This window comes from Vipera berus (assembly GCF_964194415.1).
Source record: "Vipera berus genome assembly, chromosome: 8".
Classification (NCBI taxonomy): domain Eukaryota; kingdom Metazoa; phylum Chordata; class Lepidosauria; order Squamata; family Viperidae; genus Vipera; species Vipera berus.
Genome location: NC_138211.1, coordinates 15678419 through 15702854, shown reverse-complemented (window position 1 = coordinate 15702854; position 24436 = coordinate 15678419). Strand labels below are relative to the sequence as shown.

The following is a 24436-nucleotide window of genomic DNA, read 5'->3' as shown; positions in this document are numbered from 1 at the left end:
TAAGTGCCAAAGTTCTTTTTGCGAGACATTTTTTTGCTGTATATTCAGAAAACAGACAAAATGTTTTCTGAAAAACAACCAACATGGGGAGGGGAGGGAGGATAAAAAAAACACCTGGCCTCACAGTTCCCTCTTGCTCAAATTGCAACCTGAAAAATGAAGAGGATTGGTTCAAAAACTTGATGCGAGGCCTCACACACGCCACGCAGTTACTGAGGAGAGGTATGAAAGTGAACAAGCCACACCAGTACCTGAAACCTTAATCGAATCAAGACAGTGTATAATATTCATACATTAACGATGGTCCTATATTTTAATAGAGAGAGAGATGTATATATGTATATATAGCATTGTGTGTATAAAAAGGCTTGTGGGTGAGTCCTTGGTGAAGAATTTTGAGACATTTCTGTAAATGGTTCCATCAAGAGCAGGAGAGAACTGAACAGAGATTGTAGGGTTAAAGAAAATGGTTGCTGCATTTTTGCCAATTTTCATTGTACAATAGGAGGGGGGGGGAAGAAGTCCCTCCCCCCAAAGTCTTCAATGTCTACCTCTACATACAATAACTTACAAGTTTATTTATTTAAATAATTGTAAAACATCTTACATTTTTTTTTCATTTGAAAAGAGATTAAACTATAAGTCAATACACACACATGTCCACATTCCATCACTCATATCAGCATATCGGTTTTATAGCAAAGTCCCCTCATGCTGGTACCCTGTTTTGAGATATATTTTTTTCTGCATAAACTAAATTGGTATCTGAAAGGCTCCATAGAAAATAGAAACTTCAACTTTTTTTCCTACAAAGTAAAACAAAGAGTATCCAAAATATCAAGCTTGAATGGGTTGGCCAACCTGTTCCTTCTTTTAATATTCTATAAACATTAGGAAGGCTTTGAGTCCACAGGGAAACAAAACAAAACAAAAGAAAAAAGCTTGTGCTCCAGATTCCATCCCATAACCTGCATACTTCTGAATCTTGGCCAATTCTTTCTTTCTTTTTAAAATGTTCTTGAGCATTGATGTCTCCAACTTGGAACAGCCTCTTAGCAACGCTATAAAATTTCCGTTCCTTCTGGCACACAGCTTCCCCCGTCAACTGAGCTTCTAGTGCTTCATTATTATTATTTTTAAAGTTCCGTAACAAACAAGTAGTTTTGTGCTGTAGGAAAAAAAGGGGGTGGGGCAGGGAAGAAACCCCAGCAATGCCTTCTCTTCTTTCACATTGGAGGTACAACAAGACCAGTCATGGCTGGAAAACAAACAAACAGACAGACAATATTTACATTTTCAAAACAGAAACTTGCAGAAATAATGCAGATCTAGGTGTCGGCAAAGGGGGCGGGGAGGGGGGAGGTGGAGTTTCAGAAATGATGGCAGCCAGAACCATACGTTCGAAGTCCCCCTGCTTTTTACAAACATGCATCATAAAGAGAGGTGGAGCTTCAACGGCATAGTCCTGCCTGTGGAACTGAATTATTTATTTATTTATTAAATTGATAGGTCATCCATCTCATTCTCAAAGGGACTCTGGCCAGTTTACAATAGAATAAAAGCAAAAATGTAAAATAACAAGCATCAGAAGCAACAGGGATGAATAAAATGAAGGATCAAGGACACAGGGAGATGAAGACATATTGACCATCAGTCATTTGTACCTGTTCCTTAAAAAGGTTGTTCCTTTAAGTGTTCAAAAAAAATTTCACTAGTCCAGAATGTTACAGCCAAGATGCCAATTAAGAACACGCTGATTGGAACATACATTTTTCATTTTATTTATGTATTTAAAAGGTTTTCTATGGCCATTCATCTTAAGCATCTCTGGGCGGCTCATGGTAACATTTCAACAATAACGTAAAATTTAAATGCATATCTACGCAAACGTAAAACCTCCACTCAAATTTTCTGAAAGGAGCTAGCAAAGCACGTATATCTGATTTGCAGCTGTCCAATCTACAGCTGTTCTTTTATGAATGCAGGGGGGAAAGAAACACGTCCACACACCTTTCCTTCTTCCTTATAAATCCTAATATATTTCGGCACTGATTTTCCTATCGTTCCAATGCTGAAAAAGTTCTCACGTGCTTTTCACCCAGGGAGCTTTCAATGCACCCCTCCTTCCTTAAATTTTACATCTAGCTTTCAAAGATTTCAACAGCCTCTAATGTTTACAATGCAATCCTATATTTGTCTATTCAAAAGGAAACCCAGTGGAATTTGGGGGCGGGGGGGGAACTTACTCCCAATTAAGTAAACAAATATAAGATTGCACTATTTCCCATTCTGACATGGGAAATAAGAGCTATTCTACCCTTTTTTTGTTATAGTCTGTCTTAAGTTATGATAACTTGGACGCTAAATACTGAATGAAACATTAGCCTTCTTCAGACATTTGTTTTTTAAATGGACATGCTGGCAGACAAAAGGTTTTTTTATTCTCTGCCCCAGCCCTTCATCCCTTTTATAAATGTTTGGTAATCATAGTAGGAGATTAGTAATTAATAGTCATCCTGTTTGGGGGGGGCTTCTCAAATTTATAACGAAATCATATACAATTAGTGTGTGCATGCGGTGGGGAGGAAGAGGAAAGGAAGCTCACAAAATAGCCCCCCCCAAAAAAAGCAGTAACAAAAATGGCCAAAAGAAAATAAGCTGAAAAGGAGACAGCTAAGGAAACTGCCTTGTAATTGAAAATCTGAATTTCAGGTTTGTAACACTAGCTGACCAGAATGAATTTGAATCTCTCCAAAACATAAGCAATATTGGGTCTTGGGAAATGTTATTTTCTATTTATTTATATCCCACCTGGATTATTATACAAATAGCTCAAGGTGGCAAACATGTCAAACAGACCTTTTCTCCTCCTATTTTCTCCTCAACAACGCCCCTGTGAGGTGGCTTGGGCTGAGAGAAAACAGCTTGGTCCAAAGTCACCCAGATGGCTTTCGTGGCTAAGGCAAGACTTGAACTCACAGTCTCCCACTTTCAAGCCCTGTGCCTTAATCACTAGACCCAAACTGGCTTTCCAACCAAAAAACAAGCCCTCTTTTTCTCAGCTTTAACTTTGTTCAGTCCAAAGGGGCCTTTTAATATTCTCCAATTGGTGGGCAGGGAAATTGGCAAAATGTTTTTGTTTTTAAGACTTCCTCCATGAAAAACGGTTAAGGGGGATTTGCTTTCCTTGGATGGCAGGAGAAGTGATAAGAAAATAAATGTCCATCAAGGAGATATGGGTGGTTAAGACCAGGAAGGATAGCAATTGCTTTGGGCCAGCTCAATGCCTGCTTCGCTGCCATCAACCCCTTTTCTAACAGACGGCTTCTTCAATTATAAAATAATTGAAGGAATATTAATTGATTTCTAAAATGTCAAAATCTTTCCTAGGTGGATTTTTGTAGCTTGGCTTTTGTTCTCGGAGGCTGCTTCGTCCCACCCACCCACGTCCTTGGGGGGGCTCTGCTGTCAAAAGCCTATTTCCCAGCCTGCACTACTCTTTATTGAATGTTTGTGAGCTTCGGATTAAGGTCTTACACCAAACGCAAAGCTGTAATTATTTTTGCCTGTATTACTATATATTGAATCGATGTAACTTTTCAATAAAGGTGGTTCAGTGCAGGACAAGGCATTCGGTGATGAGTGGGGAATATAGGAACTGCCGTGATTATCCCACAGGGATCCTCTACTCTCTCTCTCTCTCCTTTATTTTACTTTATTGGAGAGAAATGGAAGAAAGAATTGGAGGTGAGCCGCATTCTATTAACCTCCAAAGGCAGCCATTATCAGACAAAAGGCTTGATTAAACTTGTCAAAAATCAGCCAAAAGCTAAGGTGACGTGCACATCTTAGGCACATGTCCTTAATAATGCTAATAAACACACCTCTGAGAAAAGAAATCTTGTTTCTTTCCTTTTTTAAAAAACAAAAACAAAAATTGGAGCAGGACTGTCCTTAAAGATGCAGCTAAACGAAGGAATGGAAGGAGCGACCAGAATGTTAAAATAGTGCATTTCTGAGGGTGGAAAAAAGTTGCCACCATGTTCGAAGTTGGCTTTGTTGAAGAACTGCTGGTCTCCATCCCACAACAGTGTCTCTCTGATGGCAAGATCTTCAGCAGATTTCTATGAGATGCTACCAGGGTTGAGTTGCCACAATTGAATGAGGTAGCATGGCTCCAGAAGCTTAAAATTATGGGTTTAGATCTCTTGAAGCATAGAGACTTTATGTAGCAGACAGGATGTTTTAGCACCCGTGGGTCCTTGTTAGTTGCCTAAAGGCAAGAAGCTGCTACTGGTCTCCAGGTCTTTCAGCTTCTGGTCTATCACCAAGTAATTACTATAAAACAATCTTTAACCAAAATAAGATATTAAATAAATGTCTTGGTAACTTGCTAATGAATATGCTTCCATGTTCACAGTTGTTTTGCACACCCTCCATATTTCTTTCTGCAGTGCAGATTGCATTCGTGAAATGTGACATTCCTATGAGAACGTTAATTGTTTCCTTCAGGGCATGCCCTCAAATTCCTAGGCGTTTCCCCCATCTTTCTGACATGTTCAGACAAACGCCAAACAGCCTTATATAAAATTCATCCCAGTGAAAGGCATCGGGCAGTTTATTTTTCCATCATGAACCAACAGGGCCATGTGAGTTTTTAATATATAGATTTGCTAACTGTCAACTTGCATTGCTGTAACAGGTTGGGAGCATTTAGTGCTTGGATGGAAAACTACAAGCAAATTCCAGAATTATGGACTGAACTTGGGGATTTGGGGGGAAGGCAGAGAGACAGAAAGCAACGACAAGTTCCTTGCAGACGGTTTCGAAGAATATATATACAGGCATCATTACGCAATCATTAGGAGTCCAGTTTGATTTGAGGAAGCTTTTATTTATAGCATTCCTTGATCTCTCTCTCTCTCTCTGGCTGATTTCTTTCAATATATTGGACATTCACTAGGGCAAACTCGCTGTTCCAGAGGCGATCAAATTTTTCAAGAGCCGAACTCAGTAATGAAAACAGGAGAGAGATGAGTGTAAGCCTTTCAAAAATCAGGCATACTTATTTAAAAAGAAGAAAATGCAATGGCGTGTAACACTTCCTCTTTTCATTAGCTGCTTCTGACACGGCCTCTGAGGGATACTCCAGTAACTTGTTGGAAAAGGGAAAGAAAAACAGCTTTGGTTTGGTAACAAGATACACGATCGCTTTGGACATGCATTGCTCAAGTTCTATCAGCTTTGAAATTTCTTTCATTACCAAAACCATCACGTCTTGAATGTTTTCTTTTTCCCCCTCTTGGTAAAAGCCTTGTATTGAGATTGCTATAAAATGTACTTTGGGAAGCGTTGTGGAATTCCAGAGTTTGTTTGTTTGTTCAATATTTGGTACATCTTCTGTCTAAATGCCCCGGGCCCAATGTACAGAAACTGAAGTATGCTGGCTTCGTTTTGTGTCCATTTCACAACATCAGGCTGTGCATAGTTCAGTTTGCTGGATAGATGGGGTTGTGTCAGTGTTCACTTTATGCTTATGGGGCACCTAGGGATGGACTATGACTGGTGGAAGGGCATAGCTTTCCTGCAATAGTGATGTGTGTGGGAATATTGGTTTGGGACTTAAAGAAAACTAACAGCCCCTGAAACTGGTGGAGGAGCAAGGAGGCAATCTGTGTGCCACAATATCACAGTGCAGATTCAACCCCTTTTGTCTATGCTTGCAATGCTGCACACAGGCACGTAAAGGGTAATGCTTATGTGGCAAGCTCAGGGGTTCAGATGCCTTGTCATTTTAACAAAACCTCAAGATTCAATGGATGCCTATGAAGGCAAGTAGAAAATAGACTGGGAGTAGATCTAGTTGGCAGTGGATACAGGATTGCTTTGCAGAAGGGCTTTTGAAGCTTAATTTTTTAATTAAAAGGGTCCACCTTTTAACAGTACTGCAGGGTGCTTTACTGAAAAGAAATTGGAAAAAATGCAGAAATTGATCTCTCTCTCTCTCTCTCTCTCTCTCTCTCTCTCTCTCTCTCTCTCTCTCTCTCTCTCTCTCTCTCTCTCTCTGTTTGTGTGTGTGTGTATGTGTGTGAGAGAGAGAGAGATAAAGAAGATAGATAGATAGATAGATAGATAGATAGATAGATAGATAGATAGTTAGATAGATAGATAAAGAGAGAGAGAGACAGAGAGAGACAGAGATCAAGAGAGATCAATTGTTTTGCTATTGGGCTCAGTATACTCATATATTCGCACTGTTAGGAAGGAAGGAAGGAAGGAAGGAAGGAAGGAAGGAAGGAAGGAAGGAAGGAAGGAAGGAAGGAAGGGAAAGAAAGAAAGAAAGAAAGAAAGAAAGAAAGAAAGAAAGAAAGAAAGAAAGAAAGAAAGAAAGAAAGAAAGAAAGAAAGAAAGAAAGAAAGAAAGAAAGAAAGAAAACCTGAGTACAGCAATCTGACCTGGGATTTCTCCAGCCCAAGCCTCATCATGTATCAGAATCCAGCCAGAAAAATGCCTCTTGTCAGTTTCAACTCCCTTGGACTCCTGGCAGAGGTGAAACTGACAAGGAGCTTCTCCAGATTGTGCCTCCAGGCTTTTCATCAGCTTTCACCTCCTGCTGCATCCCACAAGGAAGGAGCACTCAAGGCTCCAAGTAATTTTATTGGGAGATGCATAGCCAGATGTGATCCCTTTGCCAGCTACATGCCTGCAGATAAAGGCAAAGGTTTCTTTGCTTTTTCAGCTGCCAATTCAAGCTACGGAGGTAGCAGGGAAGTAAATTAATCTCCCCTCCTAGGATGCACCTTGGAACCAAGCTAGCAGGTAATTATAATATTACAAGCTAAAAAGGAATTGGATTCCTCTGTTGCAAAATGAATGGATTTTACCAAGAAACAGATTGCAGCACTTTAAACCACAAACTGAGAATTTGGGTAAACAATCTTATTTTGTGATTTGGGACAAAAAAAGCTCACATTAATATCTCACTTTTTCAAACACTTTTCCCCACTAAGATATATTTTGAATGTGTCACCCTAATAGATACAATTTTGTGTAGTATTTAAATTTGTGGATTTTAATGTTCATAGTCATTCTGGTTTACAATGTAAACATTTGCATATTGCCCCAACAATCTGGGTCCTCATTTTACCCATCTTGGAAGGACAGAAGGCTGAGTTAACCTTGAGCCCATCAGGATCAACCTCTAAGCTGTGAGCAGAGCATATACAGTATCAGACAGAATATATTTTCCTGCCATCCACTGTCTTACTAAAATCTGAACGGATCTGCCAGTCTGCTCGTATCAACAGATCTCTGTTTTGAGCTTCTCTTCTGTCTCAAGTTTTGAACTTTAACATATGTAATCATCATTAACAATAATACAGTACAAAATTCTGCGACAAGCAATCTTTCATAGCCCTGCTAGGTGGCAGCACCTAGCTGACCTTAGTTAAGTATGGCTGGATTTGTTAGTCCTTGGCTGGATTACCACCAGGAAATTCCAGAGTTGTAATCTAGAATGGGAAGTTGAAGAACAAACAAACAGAAGAAGACAATCACAAATAGTTCCATATTACTACCAAGAAAACTACATGGACATACAGGTAGTGTTCAACTTATGACCACAGCTGAGTTCAAAAGTTCCGTTGCTAAGCAATACAGTTAAGAGAGTGGTTTTTTTCGTCCTATTTTATGATCTACCTTGCCACAGTTGTTAAGTGAATAATCACAGTTGTTAAGTTAGTAACACGGTTATTAAGTGAATCTGGCTTCCCCTGTTGACTTTGCTGGTCAGGAGGTCACAAAGTGTGATCACATGACCTCGAGACACTGCAACTGTCACAAATACATGCCAGTTGCCAACCGTCTGAATTTGATCACATGACTATGGGAATGTTGCATTAGTTGTAAGTGTGAAAAGCCTTCATGTCATTTTCTTCAGTGCTGCTGTAACTTCAAACGGTCCCTAAACAAATGGTTGTAAGTTGAGGACTACCTGTATTCATGAAATTATTAGGAGCTAAGCATGTAATGGAGACGTTCATCTTAGTTAACCCAAGTGTCTACATGGACTCTTATATAATAATTTGATCTCCTCTCTCCATATCATAAGATTTCCATTGATCTCACAAGCTTCTCGTAGATCTCATGGTCTTTCATCAATGTTAAAAAAAATGAACTTACAATTTTTCAACTTTAGCTTTGGGTTGGGTATGGGCTGTTTTATATGGATCTTTATCATAGGCTGATATGGAACAGTCCTGAACAAGCTCAGCATGATAAGAAACTAGAGTGAACTATTTACAAAATGACAGTCCTGTTTCTCTCTCTTGGCATATCCCTTGAATGGAGAATTTATGGAGAGGGAGAAAGAGAGAGAGATCAGTTTTACATGTCCATTACCTGTTGGTTTGTTTCCTTCTAAATGTCTAAACCAGTGTTTCCCAACCTTGGCAACTTGACCCAAAGGTGCTTTTTCATGAGGCAACTGGATTTCTCTTTGAAGACATTTTGCTTCTCATCCAAGATGTTTCTTCAGCTCTTCAGCTCAGAGCTGAAGAAGCTTCTTGGATGAGAACTGAACGTCTTCAAAGAGAAAAAAGGAAAGTCTAGTTGCCTCATGAAAAAGCACCTTTGGGTCCACCATGACCTGGATGAATGAGAATCTCCATAGACACTTGGCAACTTGAAGATGTGTGAACTTCAAGCTCACTGGGGATTCTTGGAGTTGAAGTCCACACATCTTCAAGTTGCCAAGGTTGAGAAACACTGGTCTAGATCAGGGGTCTTCAAACTTGGCCCTTTTATGACTTGTGGACTTCAACTCCCAGAATTCCTCAGCCAGGCATGCTGGTTGAGGAATTCTGGGAGCTGAGGTCCACAAGTCATAAAAGGGCCAAGTTTGAAGACCCCAGGTCTAGATCATCAAGAGGCTATCAGATTTGGTGGACCCTTGTTTTGAACTGGACTTCCCCCAGTTATACACAAATTGGCTTCATTCTATGGTTCTATGGTTCAGCCTTGTCCAATGCAAGCTCAGCAAAACAGATGATTAAAAATTTAATTCAGACTTCAGATTAGCATCTCAATTTCAACAGAAATAGTTACTAATGCTATTATTAAAGTATATACCCCCACATCTAAAAATGAAACTTAGATTCATACCTGACATTTAAATTGGTTACTGAATGAATACATTTTCTAGTTTTGCATATACACTGAAACATAAATTAACCAACAGCAGAATTTATCCAAGACAAAGCATTAGTGAAGATTAACTGACTGTACTGACTGTACATTTGCTCTGCAAATGTAGGGATCATCTCTTTAAGACCTGATCAAGCATGCCACAGAAAACCAACACTTGATCTCCCTTCTATCCTGCAATCTAAAGCGATCCAATTTATTTTACAATTTCAGAATTGTTGCCCTTGTACTGCCCCGAAAGCATGGAATAAAAGATTGCTTGTGCTCCTGTTCATTCTCCTGTGCTCTGTTCCACGCAAATCTATAGAGCTGTTTTGATTTAGAAAGTTCTATTAAAACGTGTAGAACCAGTTTGATCCAAACTGTCAATCTGGTTTGGGGCATCTAGTTCAAAAAGACAGATTCAGATGGCCAATCCAACTTGGAAAGCTGGTTTGTTTCTGAGATTTCAACTAAAAAGTGAATAGAATCACAGCAAAGCTTGGTAGGGCCCATCATGGCCACCTCCTCTCTTGACCAGGGAAAAGAGTTTCCTATAGTGAGAGAAGTAACAACAATCAGAGAAGAGGCATCAGAAGCTGTAGGGATGGTTTTCAAGTTTAGATGCAAAAATAGCCACAGGAAAAGGTGGCTTAACTGTTTGCATGGCTCCAGCCGTTTCCAATTTGCTGCTCTCCATCTGGGCTGAGGTGATTAGACACCAGAGTACTCATCACTTTGCTTTGCATCATGTCACATTACATCTTCTCCACACTACTTTTAAGCAGGCTCAAAGTCTAACACAAAATCAATGCCAGGCTTGTCCGATCAGGCCGCCTGCAATCAATTTGGGGTTGCTGACAAAGACGAGCCCCTACTGTTCCTACCTACCTCGCATGGCTGCAGAGCAAAAAAGTAGAGCAGATGGCATGCAAGGAGTAAAAAGCAGGACCACATGGCACTAGAGAGGTTATCTAAGGGGATCCCCATGTCTTTCCCAACACCACTCGGGGAGCCAAGTTTCAAGAGGGTTTCCTCCCATCAAGCAGCATGTTCTTCATTAAGGATTGGCAATAAAAGTATGCAGATACTATGCAGAACAGGTGAAAATCCAGACTGGTTTATCTAGTCCAACATCCTCTTCACATGTTGGTTAGTTAGGAGGTGTCCCTAGGAAGCTAGCAAAGAGGTCTTTGCAACTACTATCAGTGTTTACATATTAGCAGGGCTAAATAATGAAATAGTTGACCTTGATTGATTCTTAGAATGCAAAAATCCATAATTTCATTGACTAACTTTGTCCTGGGGTATGCTCAACTCACTTCGTGCATGTGTGAAGAGCCCCATGTCTGGAGCTAAAGAATAGCATGGTCTGCCTTTCCCCAGCCTTATGATTCTGAAGAAGACTAGGATTTTTGCTTCAAATCAAGGGTGGGCAACAACGATAACTTTATAACCATGTTGGCTCGGGAATTCTGGGAGTTGAAGTCCACAGGTCATAAAGTTGCCATTAGGTGTCCACCCCTGCTCTAAGTGGATTCTTAGAATCACTGAGAAGTGGAGACCTAAGACATGTTTCTACCTCATGCTCAAGGTGGGACATGGAAGGTTGGACCCAACACTCTGGTAACCTCACTAGGTCTTATGCTCCTTTGAACTATCAAAGATTGATCCAATGCTAGAAAAAAGGAGTGTGATGAACACATAGACATCTGGTTCACTACTGAGGCCAGGTAAAGTTGGCAAGATACTTGTGAATTTCCCAACCAAAGAGGAGACTTTATTACATCCAGATGGATACCCACAACTTTTTTTTTTTAAAAAAAAGAATGCTTCTAGACCACCTGCTTTGATTGCCAAAGGTTCCAGGTTAAAACCTATGTACAAGGAAGGTGGGAAGTGTTCCTGCCTGGAGTTCTAGAAAGATGTTGCTCACCAGTGTCAGTATACTAAGTGAGATGGCCACAGGAGTTGGGCTTCTAGGTTTTCTCCCACTCCCCAGTATAAAGATGTTATTTAGTCCCGAGAAAGCTACATAATGTGCTAGACTGAATGAGCATTTAGTTCATCCTTCTACAGTGCTCTGTAATTTGATAGAGTCTACCACTGATTGACCTTTATGGTCCTTTAATGCTCTTTGTGTTCTTTTTAGATTCTTGTCCTTATATACGTGCTTTTAAAAAATGTTTTTAGCTTTTAAAAATTGCTATTATTTTAGGCCATGATATTTTTAAATGTTTTTTAAATTGTCTCTACCCTGAGGTGGCTGATGGAGTCACTGAAACAGTAGGCGTGAGCTTAAATGGACTCCAGAAGATGGTACAGGACAGGAAGGCCTGGAGGAATGTTGTCCATGGGGTCATGATGGGTCGGACACAACTTTAGAGCTAACAACAACAACAACAACAACCCTGTTCTCTTTATGCTGGCCTATGACAATAATAAATATTTGATTTAATTTGACGTGCCATTTAGTCTAGAGAAAGTTACATCTTTAGGGTCCTGCAAAACGTCTTTGGAGTGACTTGATTCAACATTGGAGCAGTTGCTTTGCTCTGCTTTGGCCACAGCTCTGGCCCTTGCAACGGTTTTCTGCACATGTGCAGATAACACTTGCCCTCAAGCAAGCAACGGAGAAGGGCAAAGTTCCTCTATCACCCTCTTATGCATCTCTCTGAATGGAAACGTTGCCCCTGGACAGAGCAATAAACCATTAACAGACTGGCACTTTGTCCTTAGCTCAATGTCTTGACTTGACTTGGCAGAAGAATCATTGAAGGCTTAGCTGGGTTAGGGTCTTTATTGTAGGCAAGAAAGAAGCTGCGTTCACAGTAGTTGACTGCCAGACAAAGATGCCAGGAACTATTATATATCCACAAGGGTTTAAACTGGAAGCTTCTTTCTCTGGTATTTCTGAACTAATCAAATTTGGTGGGGAGCTAGGTAGTGTAGCCTTGAAGGCAAGCAACTGTGGCAGGTTGACAGAACAGCATCTCTAGCTTGGGAACTACTGCTGGGTGTTGTTTTGCCAGGCTCAATCTGTACAGTGAGCACTGAGGCAGATCATGTCACCTCTGAGCTTTGAAACAAAGCTCCAAGGCATATATATTACCCAGTTGGCAAAAGTCTGATCTTTGGAAATGCCTACAGACTTCTGTCAATGGACTGCTTTATGTTCTGTTGACTGAAATAGGGGAGGCAGGAGAAAAATAATAATCAATATAGTATTGCTGGAGAATACAATTTATAGCATGTCACACAACATACCACTCTGTTTCCCTGCCTCCGTTCCATGTTTTTGACTGTTTGAATGGGGGGAAGAGGGATGTAGGGAGAAGGAAGGGCAGGAAAGGCACAGCATGATTAAAATCTGTCTTCTGATTTCTAAAAATGGACGTTCTTCCACCAAAGACACTTGTTTTTTTACCTTGGCTTGAGAATTTCTTTCAAATTTCTTTGGGTGGTGTTTTTAAATTTCCTTTGTTATTGGAGGCAGTAGAGGATCTGACGCTGATTCTGTTCCACATTTTCCTCAACATTTGTTTCCCCATGCTTGCCAGTATGAGAATCAATTTTTACAGTATGCTTTTCTTTGAAAATTGAATTAAAATATGAGAAGTCGGATGGCAGAAGAGAGAGAAGATACTGCCGTGACATACAGTGTACTCACATATATTCTCTGCCCCCCCAAAAAAATTCTAGACTATATTTATGAGATTGCATTGCAGTTTTGTTAAAATATTTTTTATCCTTCCTTTACTACTTTTTAAATAATTTCAGGTAGAAGCATACCTAATACTCCTTTGTCCTCCTATTTTCCACACATGATCCCTATGAGATAAGTTGGGTTGAGAGAAGCGCAACTTGCTTAAAGTCACCTAACCAGGTTCCATGCCTAAGGTGAAACTAGAACTCTCAGTCTCCTGGTGATTGGGCCAAAGTCACCCAGCCAACTTTCATACCTAAGGTTGGACTAAAAAAAAGGTAAAGGTTCCCCCGCACATGTGTGCTAGTCGTTTCCGACTCTAGGGGCCGGTGCTCATCTCCGTTTCAAAGCCGAAGAGCCAGCGCTTGTCCGAGGACGTCTCCGTGGTCATGTGGCCGGCATGACTAGACGCCAAAGGCGCACGGAACGCTGTTACCTTCCCACCGTAGTGGTCCCTATTTTTCTACTTGCATTTTTACGTGCTTTCGAACTGCTAGGTTGGCAGAAGCTGGGACGAGTAACAGGCGCTCACTCTGTTACGCGGCACTCGGGATTCGACCCGCCAAACTGCCGACCTTCTGATCGACAAGCTCAGTGTCCTAACCCACTGAGCCACCGCGTCCCTCTAAGGTTGGACTAGAACTCACAATTTTTAGCCTAGTGCCTTAACCACACAACCAGTAGGCCAAAATTGGTCTTAGGTTTCTAAACCAAATCCTCTTTAATCAAACTGGAGGAGAACAGACAGGAAAAGATGTGATCATTTTTATGAATGAATGAATGAATGAATGAATGAATGAATGAATGAATGAATGAATGAGATAAATAGAAAAAGGGAAAGACTTGACTGGTGCTTTAAATGTAGATGGAAGGGTTGTATTTCTGCAACCACTCATAAAGTTACTTATACATCAAATTTAGATTATCTGTAACAGCATTTTTTTTATTCCCATCCATTTTATGTAATGATCTTTTGAAATAATATATGGCATAGCTTTATATATATAAAAAAACAGAGATTGACATTTTCTCAGCTGAAGCTGCTATTATATTGTCTGATGCCATGTTCTGGGAGTTCAAATTAGTATGATCATTTATTCATTCATTCGCATTAAATCATTACTTTGGAACAGCCTGATACTTAAGAAAATCCCTAAGAGAAACTGTTCGGAAAGAATTGGGGACTGATGGCATGGTGGGAGTCTTCATTGCAGTTGCTGATTATTTTTATTTTATACTTTATTATTTGCAAGTGACTCAGAGCCTTTGGGGGGGATTAAGAAGCATATACTGTAGGGAAACAATAATGAAATGAAATGAAATCATTGTTGCACTCACAAACTTCAGACAATTTTGATCTGAGATTTTGCAAGATATGAGAAGATTGGAATTCACAAAAGGTCTTGGTATTACAGCAGCTCTTGCAAGCTGACATCTCATGAATAATTACCTTTTTTATACCACTCACAATGGAGAAATAGTTGGTAAAATTGAGGAACTAGTGGAGAGGGCTAAATTAATTTATTTGATTAGAAAAAAGACAGTATTTACATTTATCATTGACCAGAAACTCTCTTTTTTTGCATAAAACAGAACAAAAATACATTTACAATGTCTGATATTTTTTTTAATCACAGTAAGAGATAACTTTTGTAATTGTGTTTATATTTGCTGCAAAGGAGATTTGAAGTTTCGTTCTTCTCTTTCTCTTTGCTTTTTCTTTGTGGACTTTTAATTTTTTTTCTTCCTTTCCTGCTTTTACTCTTTTATTCTCTTTTGTTAGTTAGGATCGGGCTTTCTGTGTAATCAAAGACTGTGGGAAAACCTAAGAAGGATAATGGGATAGGTAAGGATCATACGGGTACAATTCTGTACCCTACACTCTGCTATCATTTTTAGGGGATTGCTTTGCACATTATAACAGTGTGCAAAGTCCATGTTGAGGCATGCTTCCACCCCCCCTCCATTACCTATGAAGTAAAACCTATGACATACACAGGGATGAAGTTCTGGGAGAATGGCGGGTGAAGAAAATAGATGTTTGCTTACCTCTAAACCCATTTCCATTGCCAGTGGAGCACGCTGGGGAAGGGGAACCTTGGGGCCGGATGACAGGAGCAAAGGCACTCTTTTGTTTGACAGCAGGAAAGACAGAGGAGGAGAATGGAAGGATGGAGGAACTGCTTGAAGAACCAACTGTGGGGCTTGAAGACATCACTGAGAGGGAGGAGACAGCAACTTGAGTTAGAACAAGTAGGGGATTGGAAAAGTAAACCATCACAAATTTACACAATCAGATCAACCTTAAGAAGCACCCAACTGAGAATTCCATGGATTCTATAAGTCTCTTTGAGTCTTGATCATTCAATTTCATTGACTGACTGACTGATTCATTCATTCATTCATTCAAAGCAAATGAATGTCCCACAACAGATCTTTAATTCCAAGGATGCTGCTCAGCCCCATATGATATTTCTAGAATGTCTTTAAAATGTAAGTTGACTAGAGACCAATGTTTTGCTTAAAATTGTATCTCCCTGCCCAGCAGAAGAAACACCAATGGTGAATAGGTGGCTCAGTGGGTTAGGACGCTGAGCTTGTCGATCAGAAGGTTGGCAGTTTGGCGGGTCGAATCCCGAGTGCCGCATAACGGAGTGAACGCCTGTTACTCGTCCCAGCTTCTGCCAACCTAGCAGTTCGAAAGCACGTAAAAATACAAGTAGAAAAATAGGGACCACTACGGTGGGAAGGTAACAGCGTTCCGTGCGTCTTTGGCGTCTAGTCATGCCAGCCACATGACCACGGAGACATCCTCGGACAAGCGCTGGCTCTTCGGCTTTGAAACGGAGATGAGCACCGGCCCCTAGAGTTGGAAACGACTAGCACGCATGTGCGGGGGAACCTTTACCTTTACCTAATGATTTTTCAAGCTTCAGCAGGTGACTGAACTTGTCTAGGCTTAGTAGCTAAGCAGTATCATGCCTGATCAACATTTAGATGGGAAAACTCCAGGAAACATTAGGATGTTAGCCAGATTGGTGTTTCTCAACTCCAACAATTTTAAGATGGTTGGACTTTGACTCCCAGAATTCTCCACTCAGTCTACGGCCTGCCTGGGGATTCCAAATGTTGAGGCCCACCCATCTTAAAGGCTGAGCAATACTGAGTTAGACTGTGATGCTAGGAAAAAAAAACTCAAGAGGAACATAATGGCAAAGTACTTCGCAGATATGCTGAGAACAAGTCCCCTAGAACCAAAATCAACTCAGAGGAGACTTCATCTTATTTAATAACCTTGTAAACATAGTGAATAACAAATGTTTTATTTACAATAAGACTCCCATTGGGCATGATCCAGCCACAGTTAAAATGATCATTTAAGGAAGCTAAAACAATATAAAAAATACAAGAACACTGTACAATATTTATCATTATGTATTTATTTATGTTCTATATCAGTTCTGACTTCAGGCAATTCTATGAACAGGTCTATGTAGTTTTCCTGTCAACATTTTCAGAAGTGGTGCAAAAATATTATTGTATTCTTTTTCAGGATTGGCCCCAAAGTCACCCAGGTGGTTTCCGGGCCTAAGAAGGCTACGGCTCCTAGTCCTGTATCTTAACCATTAAACTGATTTTTTTAGAAAGCAGGAGATCGTGAATTCTAGTCCCACCTTAACAAGAAAGCCAATTGGGTGACCTTGGTCCAGTCCCTCTCTCTCAGCCCAACTCACCCCACAGGGTTGTTGTTGTGAGGAAGGTGGAAGTTGTGTTGTATATGTTTGCCAGCTTGAGTTATTTGTAAAGAGGTGGGGTGTAAATAAATAAACAATCTGACATCCTGCATTCTGATCTTATTACCGGTAATCATAGCAGGATAAACCTACCATCTCATTTTACGAACAGTCTTTCCCAGCATCTAGTCACAACTGCTTCCACCAGTCAAGGGTGTCAAACTCTCAATGTCACGTGATGTGTCACGATGTATCGCGACCTTTTTGCTATTGCCGGCAATGGGATGGGTGCGGTTTTGTCATGATGCATCTGGCTAGTGGGCTGGCAGTTTGACACCCCTGGTCTAGATTATTAAATAAGTTCAGTCCTGAAATCTCTCTTAAAACATACAAAAGCGTGCGGAAGCAGATGAGAAATTTCATAATCAGGAATCAGGTCCTGAAATGTAAGCTCTCTGCATGGATCAATTCATGAAGATGGGAATGGAAAGATTATTTGTTCCTGTTAGTCATGTACCACAAACAGGGTCATCTCAAGGCAGGACAGGTGAGGCCAAAGAGCTAATCTGGGTTAGTTAAACCAGTGTAAAGTTCTGTGAAGGGAGGAAACATGGGAAAATAAGGAGGTCTACAATGTTGTGAAATACAAGATAGTTAAGTTTTCTAACCCAGGAGTCTCCAGCCCTTGGTCCGTGGACTGGTACCGGGCCGTGGCATGCCAGCAACCGATCCGCAAGAAACAAGCAAAGCTCCATCCATGGGATGCAGGCAGCATACAAAACCAGACACTCTCCGGCCCATAGAAAAACTTTTCTCTACAGAACCAATCCCTGGTGCCCCAAAGTTTGGGGACCTCTGTTCTAACCAAATATTTTCAAGCAGATTTCCCCAGCTTAATGTGTTGTAAGTGAGCCATCATCTCTGTAGGGCACTGTGGGAAACATGGTCTGATAGATCAGGACCAAATTTCAAATGAGCAAACAAATTTCATTTTGAGTTAAAATGCTTCCATTAATCTGTGCCACAGCTGCAGAATCACCACTGTATTTCACATTGCTTGTATATCTTCTCAAACTCTGAATGATTCTCTTTAATTTTATTTTTCACAAGGATCTGTTAGCATCTCATTCTAAACTCTGATGGTCGGGAATACATAATTCAGCTGGTTTTGTTTTGTTTTGTTTTGTTTTTCATTTTCTCTGGAACTGAAACTTGGCACACACAATTCAGCCAGGAAGCAGAATTTGTAAGTTCTCTTTCCTTTAAAAAAAAAAGGAGGGAGGGAGGGAGGAAAAACACCAGCAAACATCTGTTTGGCCAATTTTAAACTCGGTATGCAAAAGCAATCAACATTTCAGATTTCTTTCTTTTCTTTTTCCAAACAGGCAACTTATTATTACAAAAAAATTTCAAATGTTCTCATCCTACAAATGTGGACTTATGAAAAAAAATTCAGTACTGCTGCTGGTTAATAAATGTCTTATATAATTAAATATAGACATGGAAGTAGTGCCTACTGGTTTGGGTAATTTTATCCCAGGGTGGGTGTCCTCAAAATCCTATATCTCATCACACACAGACACACACAGACACACAGACACACACACACACACACACACACACACACACACACACACACCTCTTTTCTTGGGAATATGCCTAATCTCAACCATTTTATTCTTAGGGTGCTTGAGAATGTGGTTTTAATTTTCCTCCCAACTCTGAAATCAATCCTAGCACATTCGTTGGAATTTAATCTCAGTTTTAGAGAACTACAAACTGTTATCTGTTTGTTCATTTAGCTTTTGAGTCAACCTTGATTCCTGGTGATTGCCTGGAGAAGACCATTTGACATTCTTGGCAACATTTTTAACATGTCTCACCAGGAGCTTCTTCCTAGGATTGAGAGAGGGTGACTGGCCCAAAGTCACCCTGTTGGCTTTCTGCTTAAGGCAGGAGTAGATGTCACCATATCCTGATCTCTCTCTCTCTCTCTCTCTCTCTCTCTCTCTCTCTCTCTCTCTCTCTCTCTCTCTCTCTCTCTCTCTCTCTCCACCTCCCCCCCAAAAGCATACTCAAATAATATGGTTTTTTTAACGTGGTTAATAGTGGTAGCAAAGTCTAGTATCACCAGCTATAGTCTCTTTATTCATACTCCTGTTACTATTTTAATAAGACCTGGTGTTGACCATGGCATTCTTTGCAAGAAAAGCCAAGTTTTAATCAGTTCTTACCCCATTCTACTCTAGTATCTTCAAGGAAGCAAAAACGAACCTGAAATTCATTTGCAGCTGAAATTTAAGAGAGGATAAAGAACTACTTTTCACAGAACAATGGAAGTCATTTTGGACTATCCTCACAACATACACATTAACATGGGAAAGATATTTTTAAGGGATTTATCTGAATTTTACAAATCTTGTGGCTTGACACCAGAGTTTGGATAAAGCACTTTGGAAGGTCTTCTTCTTCTGTCTGAGAAGTTAGCCATAAGTATGACAGCTTTCCTGTAAGGGGGCCACCACTACTAAGCCCAAGGCATTGTGGGAAGAATCACAACATCCAACCACATCGGTTTAATCCATTAACTACACACTGAGTCCTTTTGCATTAAAGGAGAAAATAATTTAGAAACAAGTGCTGATGGATATTTATGATAACAGAGGTAAGGCTTAATCAAGCAGTGACTATGTATTTCCTGTCCTTTTGGTACTCCTGTTCTTTCTCATCTGTAAACATTCTTCTCATGCTCTCTGCTCTTTCCCTCCCTCCCCATACACAACTTCAAAATCAACTAGCGGGCAACTTGGGGGCTTGAAGCTGCTTATGGGCCAACTCCTGACATTAGAGATCAGAACATGGCTTTAAAAAGGAAAGCTGGGCAGACAGAAGCTACCAATTTCGATGGGATATTAGATTCCCAGCTGCTGGTGCTGAAGGATACCAAGAGCTAAAGTTCTAGAGCAGGCATGTCAAACTCGCAAAGTCAGGTGACATTGCACGATGCATCACCGCTTTTTCCCCATTGCCGGCAATGAGGTGGGCATGGTTTCAGTATGATGCATCCGGCCCACAGGCCGGGAGTTTGACATGCCTGTTCTAGAGAGACAGAGCCAGGGTTTTTTTGTCATAGAACGCTCAGAACGGAGTTTCTGCACCTTTTTTGGATGGAACCTTGTAGGGTAGGCAAGGCAGGTTGTATGACATGTGTGAGTTCCGGCACCTTTTTCTTTTACAAAAAAAGCACTGGACAGAGCCATCTAATACACGTGTCGCAGATAACCACAAACGGTTGACAAAAGCAGTCCTGCATTCTTGCAGGCTTGCTCTGCAGAAATTTTTGGGCTTAATTGTCTAATTACAAGGTTGAGGCACTTTCTGGCAGATGACCCAGAGAAAGGAAATAAACATCTTCTGACAGATTGCCTCTTAACTTAAGTCAGCCCCAAGGTCAGGTGGGGCTGGAGGAAGAGAAGAGAAGGAAGCTACTCACAGCCATAGGGTGATCCTGTGGGAGAACCGTTAATAAATCCAGGTGATGTGGGAACAGCCAGGTTGGACATAGGGACATTGCTGTAGCCGTTCATGCTGTTACTGGGGGTGCTGTAATTAGACTGCTGAGGAGTCGTGCTGGAGGAATAACCTCGTGGGGATATGCTGCTTGTGTTGCGGATGTAGCCTGCAAGAAATAAACATTCACTGAGTGTCCATCAATAAGGATAACAGGATGGTCTCTCTTAGACATGCGCTCTTCAGTTATCTGGATCAGGAATAGATTCATTCATTCTTTCATTCAATCTTTACTACAGTCACAGACCAGCACAAAAAATATTTTAAACACTAACATAAAGCAAATCTAAACAGAACCAAACAGAACAAGACATAGTAATATATTACAATAGATGGAGGAATATTCAGTGGGTGGACAAGGTCTGCCTAACTTCACAGACAGTGTAACAAAACTGAGCTACGTTCAGAAAAATTGAATCATACTGATCCGACAATAGAAGTTGTACATATAAGAGATCAGAGTTTCCAGGGTATTTAATCGGGTAAGGTGTTATGAGTCCATGAGTCCCTATAGAGGGGGAGCAGGAATAGATTTATTTTACTTTTTTTTATTGTCACTATTACTCCATGCACAACATGATTCTGTTCCCTTTCTGCATTCATATGATGTTAGGTGCAAAAGACCGGATAAATACATGAAAGTTCAAATAAACTTTATTGCTATAGCCTATGCAAGGGAATTGTCTCAACCTGCTTAGATGAGGGTCAACAGCACTCAAGGAGAGTTGGACTTAGTTCGCTTGTGACTACGTAGGGATTCTAGGCTGATCCCTATTTTCACTCCATCCCCAGATTTTGCCCCTCCTTCTCTCACACATGATGCCACATAACCCTGTCTCTACATTTCTATGCCTTTTCCCCTATCTTCTACTTTTCCCAGCAGACCTGTGCTTTTTGTACAGTGGTTTCCCAAAACATATGCAATTTTTCCTGTGTGGTGGTTTGATCAAACTGCATTGTAAAATTAGGATGCAAAGAACAATTATAACTTCAGAATTATCTGCATTTAAATACAAGCAAATGTAAGAAGTCTTCCATAATTTGAAGACACGAATAGAAGAGACACTTAATGATTTTACTTTTTTTTCCATCCAGATAGTTGTGGCTATGATATAGTGCCAAGTGAGGAAGATAGTGGGTAAATGGGCATTTAAAGCTCAGATTTTATAGACAGGACTTTCTGTAAATGAAATACAATAATAGACTGCTAACAGTGGGCTTTGAAGTTTAATTTTGTTGTTGATTTTATCTGTTAACTAAGTTTTTTTTCTACATAGTAGATAGATGTCAGGCCAAATGCCTTGGGTAAATAGGCATAGTGTTCTAGAAATTTATAAATTGCGTGTCTGCTTTGCAAGGGGAGAGTATTGTTTTTGAAATATATTTATCAGTGAGTATTCAATTGGGGGGGATTTGTGTACATGTTTATTTTGTTTTTCCTTTTCATGCACATTATTTTCTGTTAATGTAGTCTTCTCTAGTTTTGTTTCACTTTTATATTTCCTTTCCTCTCCCCCCACCTTTTGGAAGTTTGTACAAAATAGAAGAAGAAGAAGAAGAAGAAGAAGAAGAAGAAGAAGAAGAAGAAGAAGAAGAAGAAGAAGAAGAAGAAGAAGAAGAAGAAGAAGAAGAAGAAGAAGAAGAAGAAGAAGAAGAAGAAGAAGAAGAAGAAGAAGAAGAAGAAGAAGAAGAAGAAGTAGTAGTTATAGAGAGGAAAAATATCATGAAAATACCATGGAAAAAAATGCCCAAGTGTACAACAAAATAACATTTCCCCTGGAATCAAAATCCTAAATAACGATGAAAAAATAATAATTCTTCTAGGTTCGTTGATCTAAATAGAACGGAAAGGAAATAGTGTGAGGGTTTACTTTCGCTTTTTTTTCCAAAGGAGAAAAGAATTTCAGTGTAATTCTCAGGGGTGGACTATGGCATTCTTATTCAGTCACCAGATGGCCGAGAAGTGTGTGTGAATGCTACATTTTTTTTATTATACAATCCTCATTCCAGCAGTCCTCACCCTCCTTGATTCCTCACACTTCAGTTAAGTCCCAGAGAAAGATCTCAAGAAGAAACTTCTTTCATGGGGTTTCCAGCTTGGAAGTGACAATGGTGAGGGAGGCTTTAGAACGATTAAAAAATATGCAACAGAAAACAGCCATCGGGATCTTTTTTTTTTTGCTCCATCAAAGCAATATGCTGTACAACTGTGTCAAAAAGAAAGGAAAAAATGCATCTTCAAAAATACAGATAACGGTAGAAAACCCACATTGTTTTCCACCGGGAAAGAAACTGCACGGCAAAATTTGGCACAGTATGAGTTCAGCTTATGGAAATCAACCCTGGACTGTCCTTTGGAAGGACAGATATTGAGGGTGAAGCTCAAATACTTTGGCCACCTAATGAGAACAGAGGACTCTTTGGAGAAGACACTGACGTTGGGAAAGATTAAAGGCAAAAGGAGAAGGGGGTGGCAGAGGATGCTGAGATGGCTAGATCGTGTCACCGAAGCAATTCTCCGTGGAGATGAAATTCTCCATTCTCCATACAGAGAGTGGTAAGGACAGCTGAGAAGATCACAGGAAGCTCGCTCCCTGGTATTCAGGATGCTGCTTATAAGCACTATGTGCTTACAGCTCAAAGCATCGTTAGAGACCCCACACACCCACTCTATGGTCTGTTTCTGTTGCTCCCCTCTGGGAGGAGGTTTCGAAGTATTTCTAGTAGGACTACCCGATTCTGTAATAGCTTTGGTCCCTATGCTATCTGTCTGGTAAACTCGTAAGATTCGTGTTTCTCGCCATGCACATGTATACATAACCCAAATAAGACTGTTGTTTCTCTATATCATATAATATATGTGGGTATATGCATAATTCTGTATTTATGTATTTATTGTTGTCATATTTATGTAGTGTAAATCGAATGTGGTGAGAGCTGAATGCGACAAAATTTCCTTTTAATGTATGCCAGTTAGTATACATTCAAAGTGACAATAAAGTTATTACTATTCTATTCTATTCTATTCTATTCTATTCTATTCTATTCTATTCTATTCTATTCTATTCTATTCTATTCTATTCTATTCTATTCTATTCTATATTCTATTCTATTCTATTCTATTCTATTCTATTCTATTCTATTCTATTCTATTCTATTCTATTCCATATTTTCTATTCTATTCCATTCCGTTCTACGTGAATTTGTCCAGCAGACAGCGGAGGCCTGAGGGACCTGGTATATTATACTGTACTATGGTTCAAGGAGTAACGAAGAACCAGACATGACTTAGTGACTGAACAACAACAAATAGTTCATCTTATAAAGCAAAAGATAGAATTCCAGAGTTGAAAAAGATTTGGGGAGTTTGGTTATCACCTAGTCCATCTCTCTTTCCAGTGCAAGATGCATAATGTAGGCTGTCATCTTGTTAGACGACTGTCCAGTCATGAAAGAAAAAGGGCAACCTCGCCAAATCGACCCAACATCTTCCTGTTCTGGTTTTGCCAAGCAGAGTACCAGAAAATAAAGTTTATCTTTAGAAAGTGACCTCTTCTAAGCTGCTTCACTACTCCAAATATTTGTTTTATCGAATAAGGTTGACATATTAGGAATCTTCTATTATTTGATGTGTACACAGCCATACATGTATGCATTTTTAAAACTGATGATGTTACCTAGTTGGGTAATAAAACATCTGCAGGCAAATGATGAAGCTCAGGTAGTACCAAGGACTCCACAATTCAACCCTGAGCTACAAATATTCTCTTCTATTGGTAAAATTATTATTGCCAAAAATTGCATAGGATGATGTGCTAATGGTTGGTTTGCAACCTTCCAAAACCTGTTTTGGTATGTGTAGCTAAGATGCATATCTGAAAGCAGTGGTTGAGCTATGATATATTTTCAAAAGGATACAGCAGATATTTTGAATTAAACACCCTTTCACAGTATGGTAGATACTGCTGGGTAAATTGCATCCACTTTGAGAGACTATGAATCCATTCAGGATTTATTTTATTGTTGTTGTTAGTTGCGAAGTCGTGTCCAACCCATCGTGACCCCATGGACAACGTTTCTCCAGGCCTTCCTGTCCTCTACCATCTTCTGGAGACCCTTTAAGCTCACGCCTACTGCTTCAGTGACTCCATCCAGCCACCTCATTCTCTGTCGTCCCCTTCTCTTGCCCTCAACCTTTCCCAGTATTAGGCTCTTCTCCAGTGAGTCCTTCCTTCTCATTTAT

At 40.1% G+C, this 24436-nt stretch overlaps 1 protein-coding gene across 2 annotated transcripts in view; it reads right to left on the bottom strand.

The window, feature by feature from the left end:
- Positions 1-1175: 1175 nt before the first annotated feature.
- The window catches only part of EBF2 (EBF transcription factor 2), a 235888-nt gene continuing 212627 nt past the window's right edge, over positions 1176-24436 (bottom strand). The window contains exons 14-16 of one of the 2 annotated variants that reach the window (XM_081333508.1): positions 20117-20302; positions 14939-15106; positions 1176-1258 (exon numbers count right to left, since the gene is read on the bottom strand). In XM_081333508.1, the coding sequence (XP_081189634.1) occupies positions 1227-1258; positions 14939-15106; positions 20117-20302 (386 nt within the window). In that variant the 3' untranslated portion in view covers positions 1176-1226. Of the gene's footprint in view, positions 1259-14406; positions 15107-20116; positions 20303-24436 lie in introns of those variants that run through there. The other variant, XM_081333507.1, reaches the window with a different exon arrangement.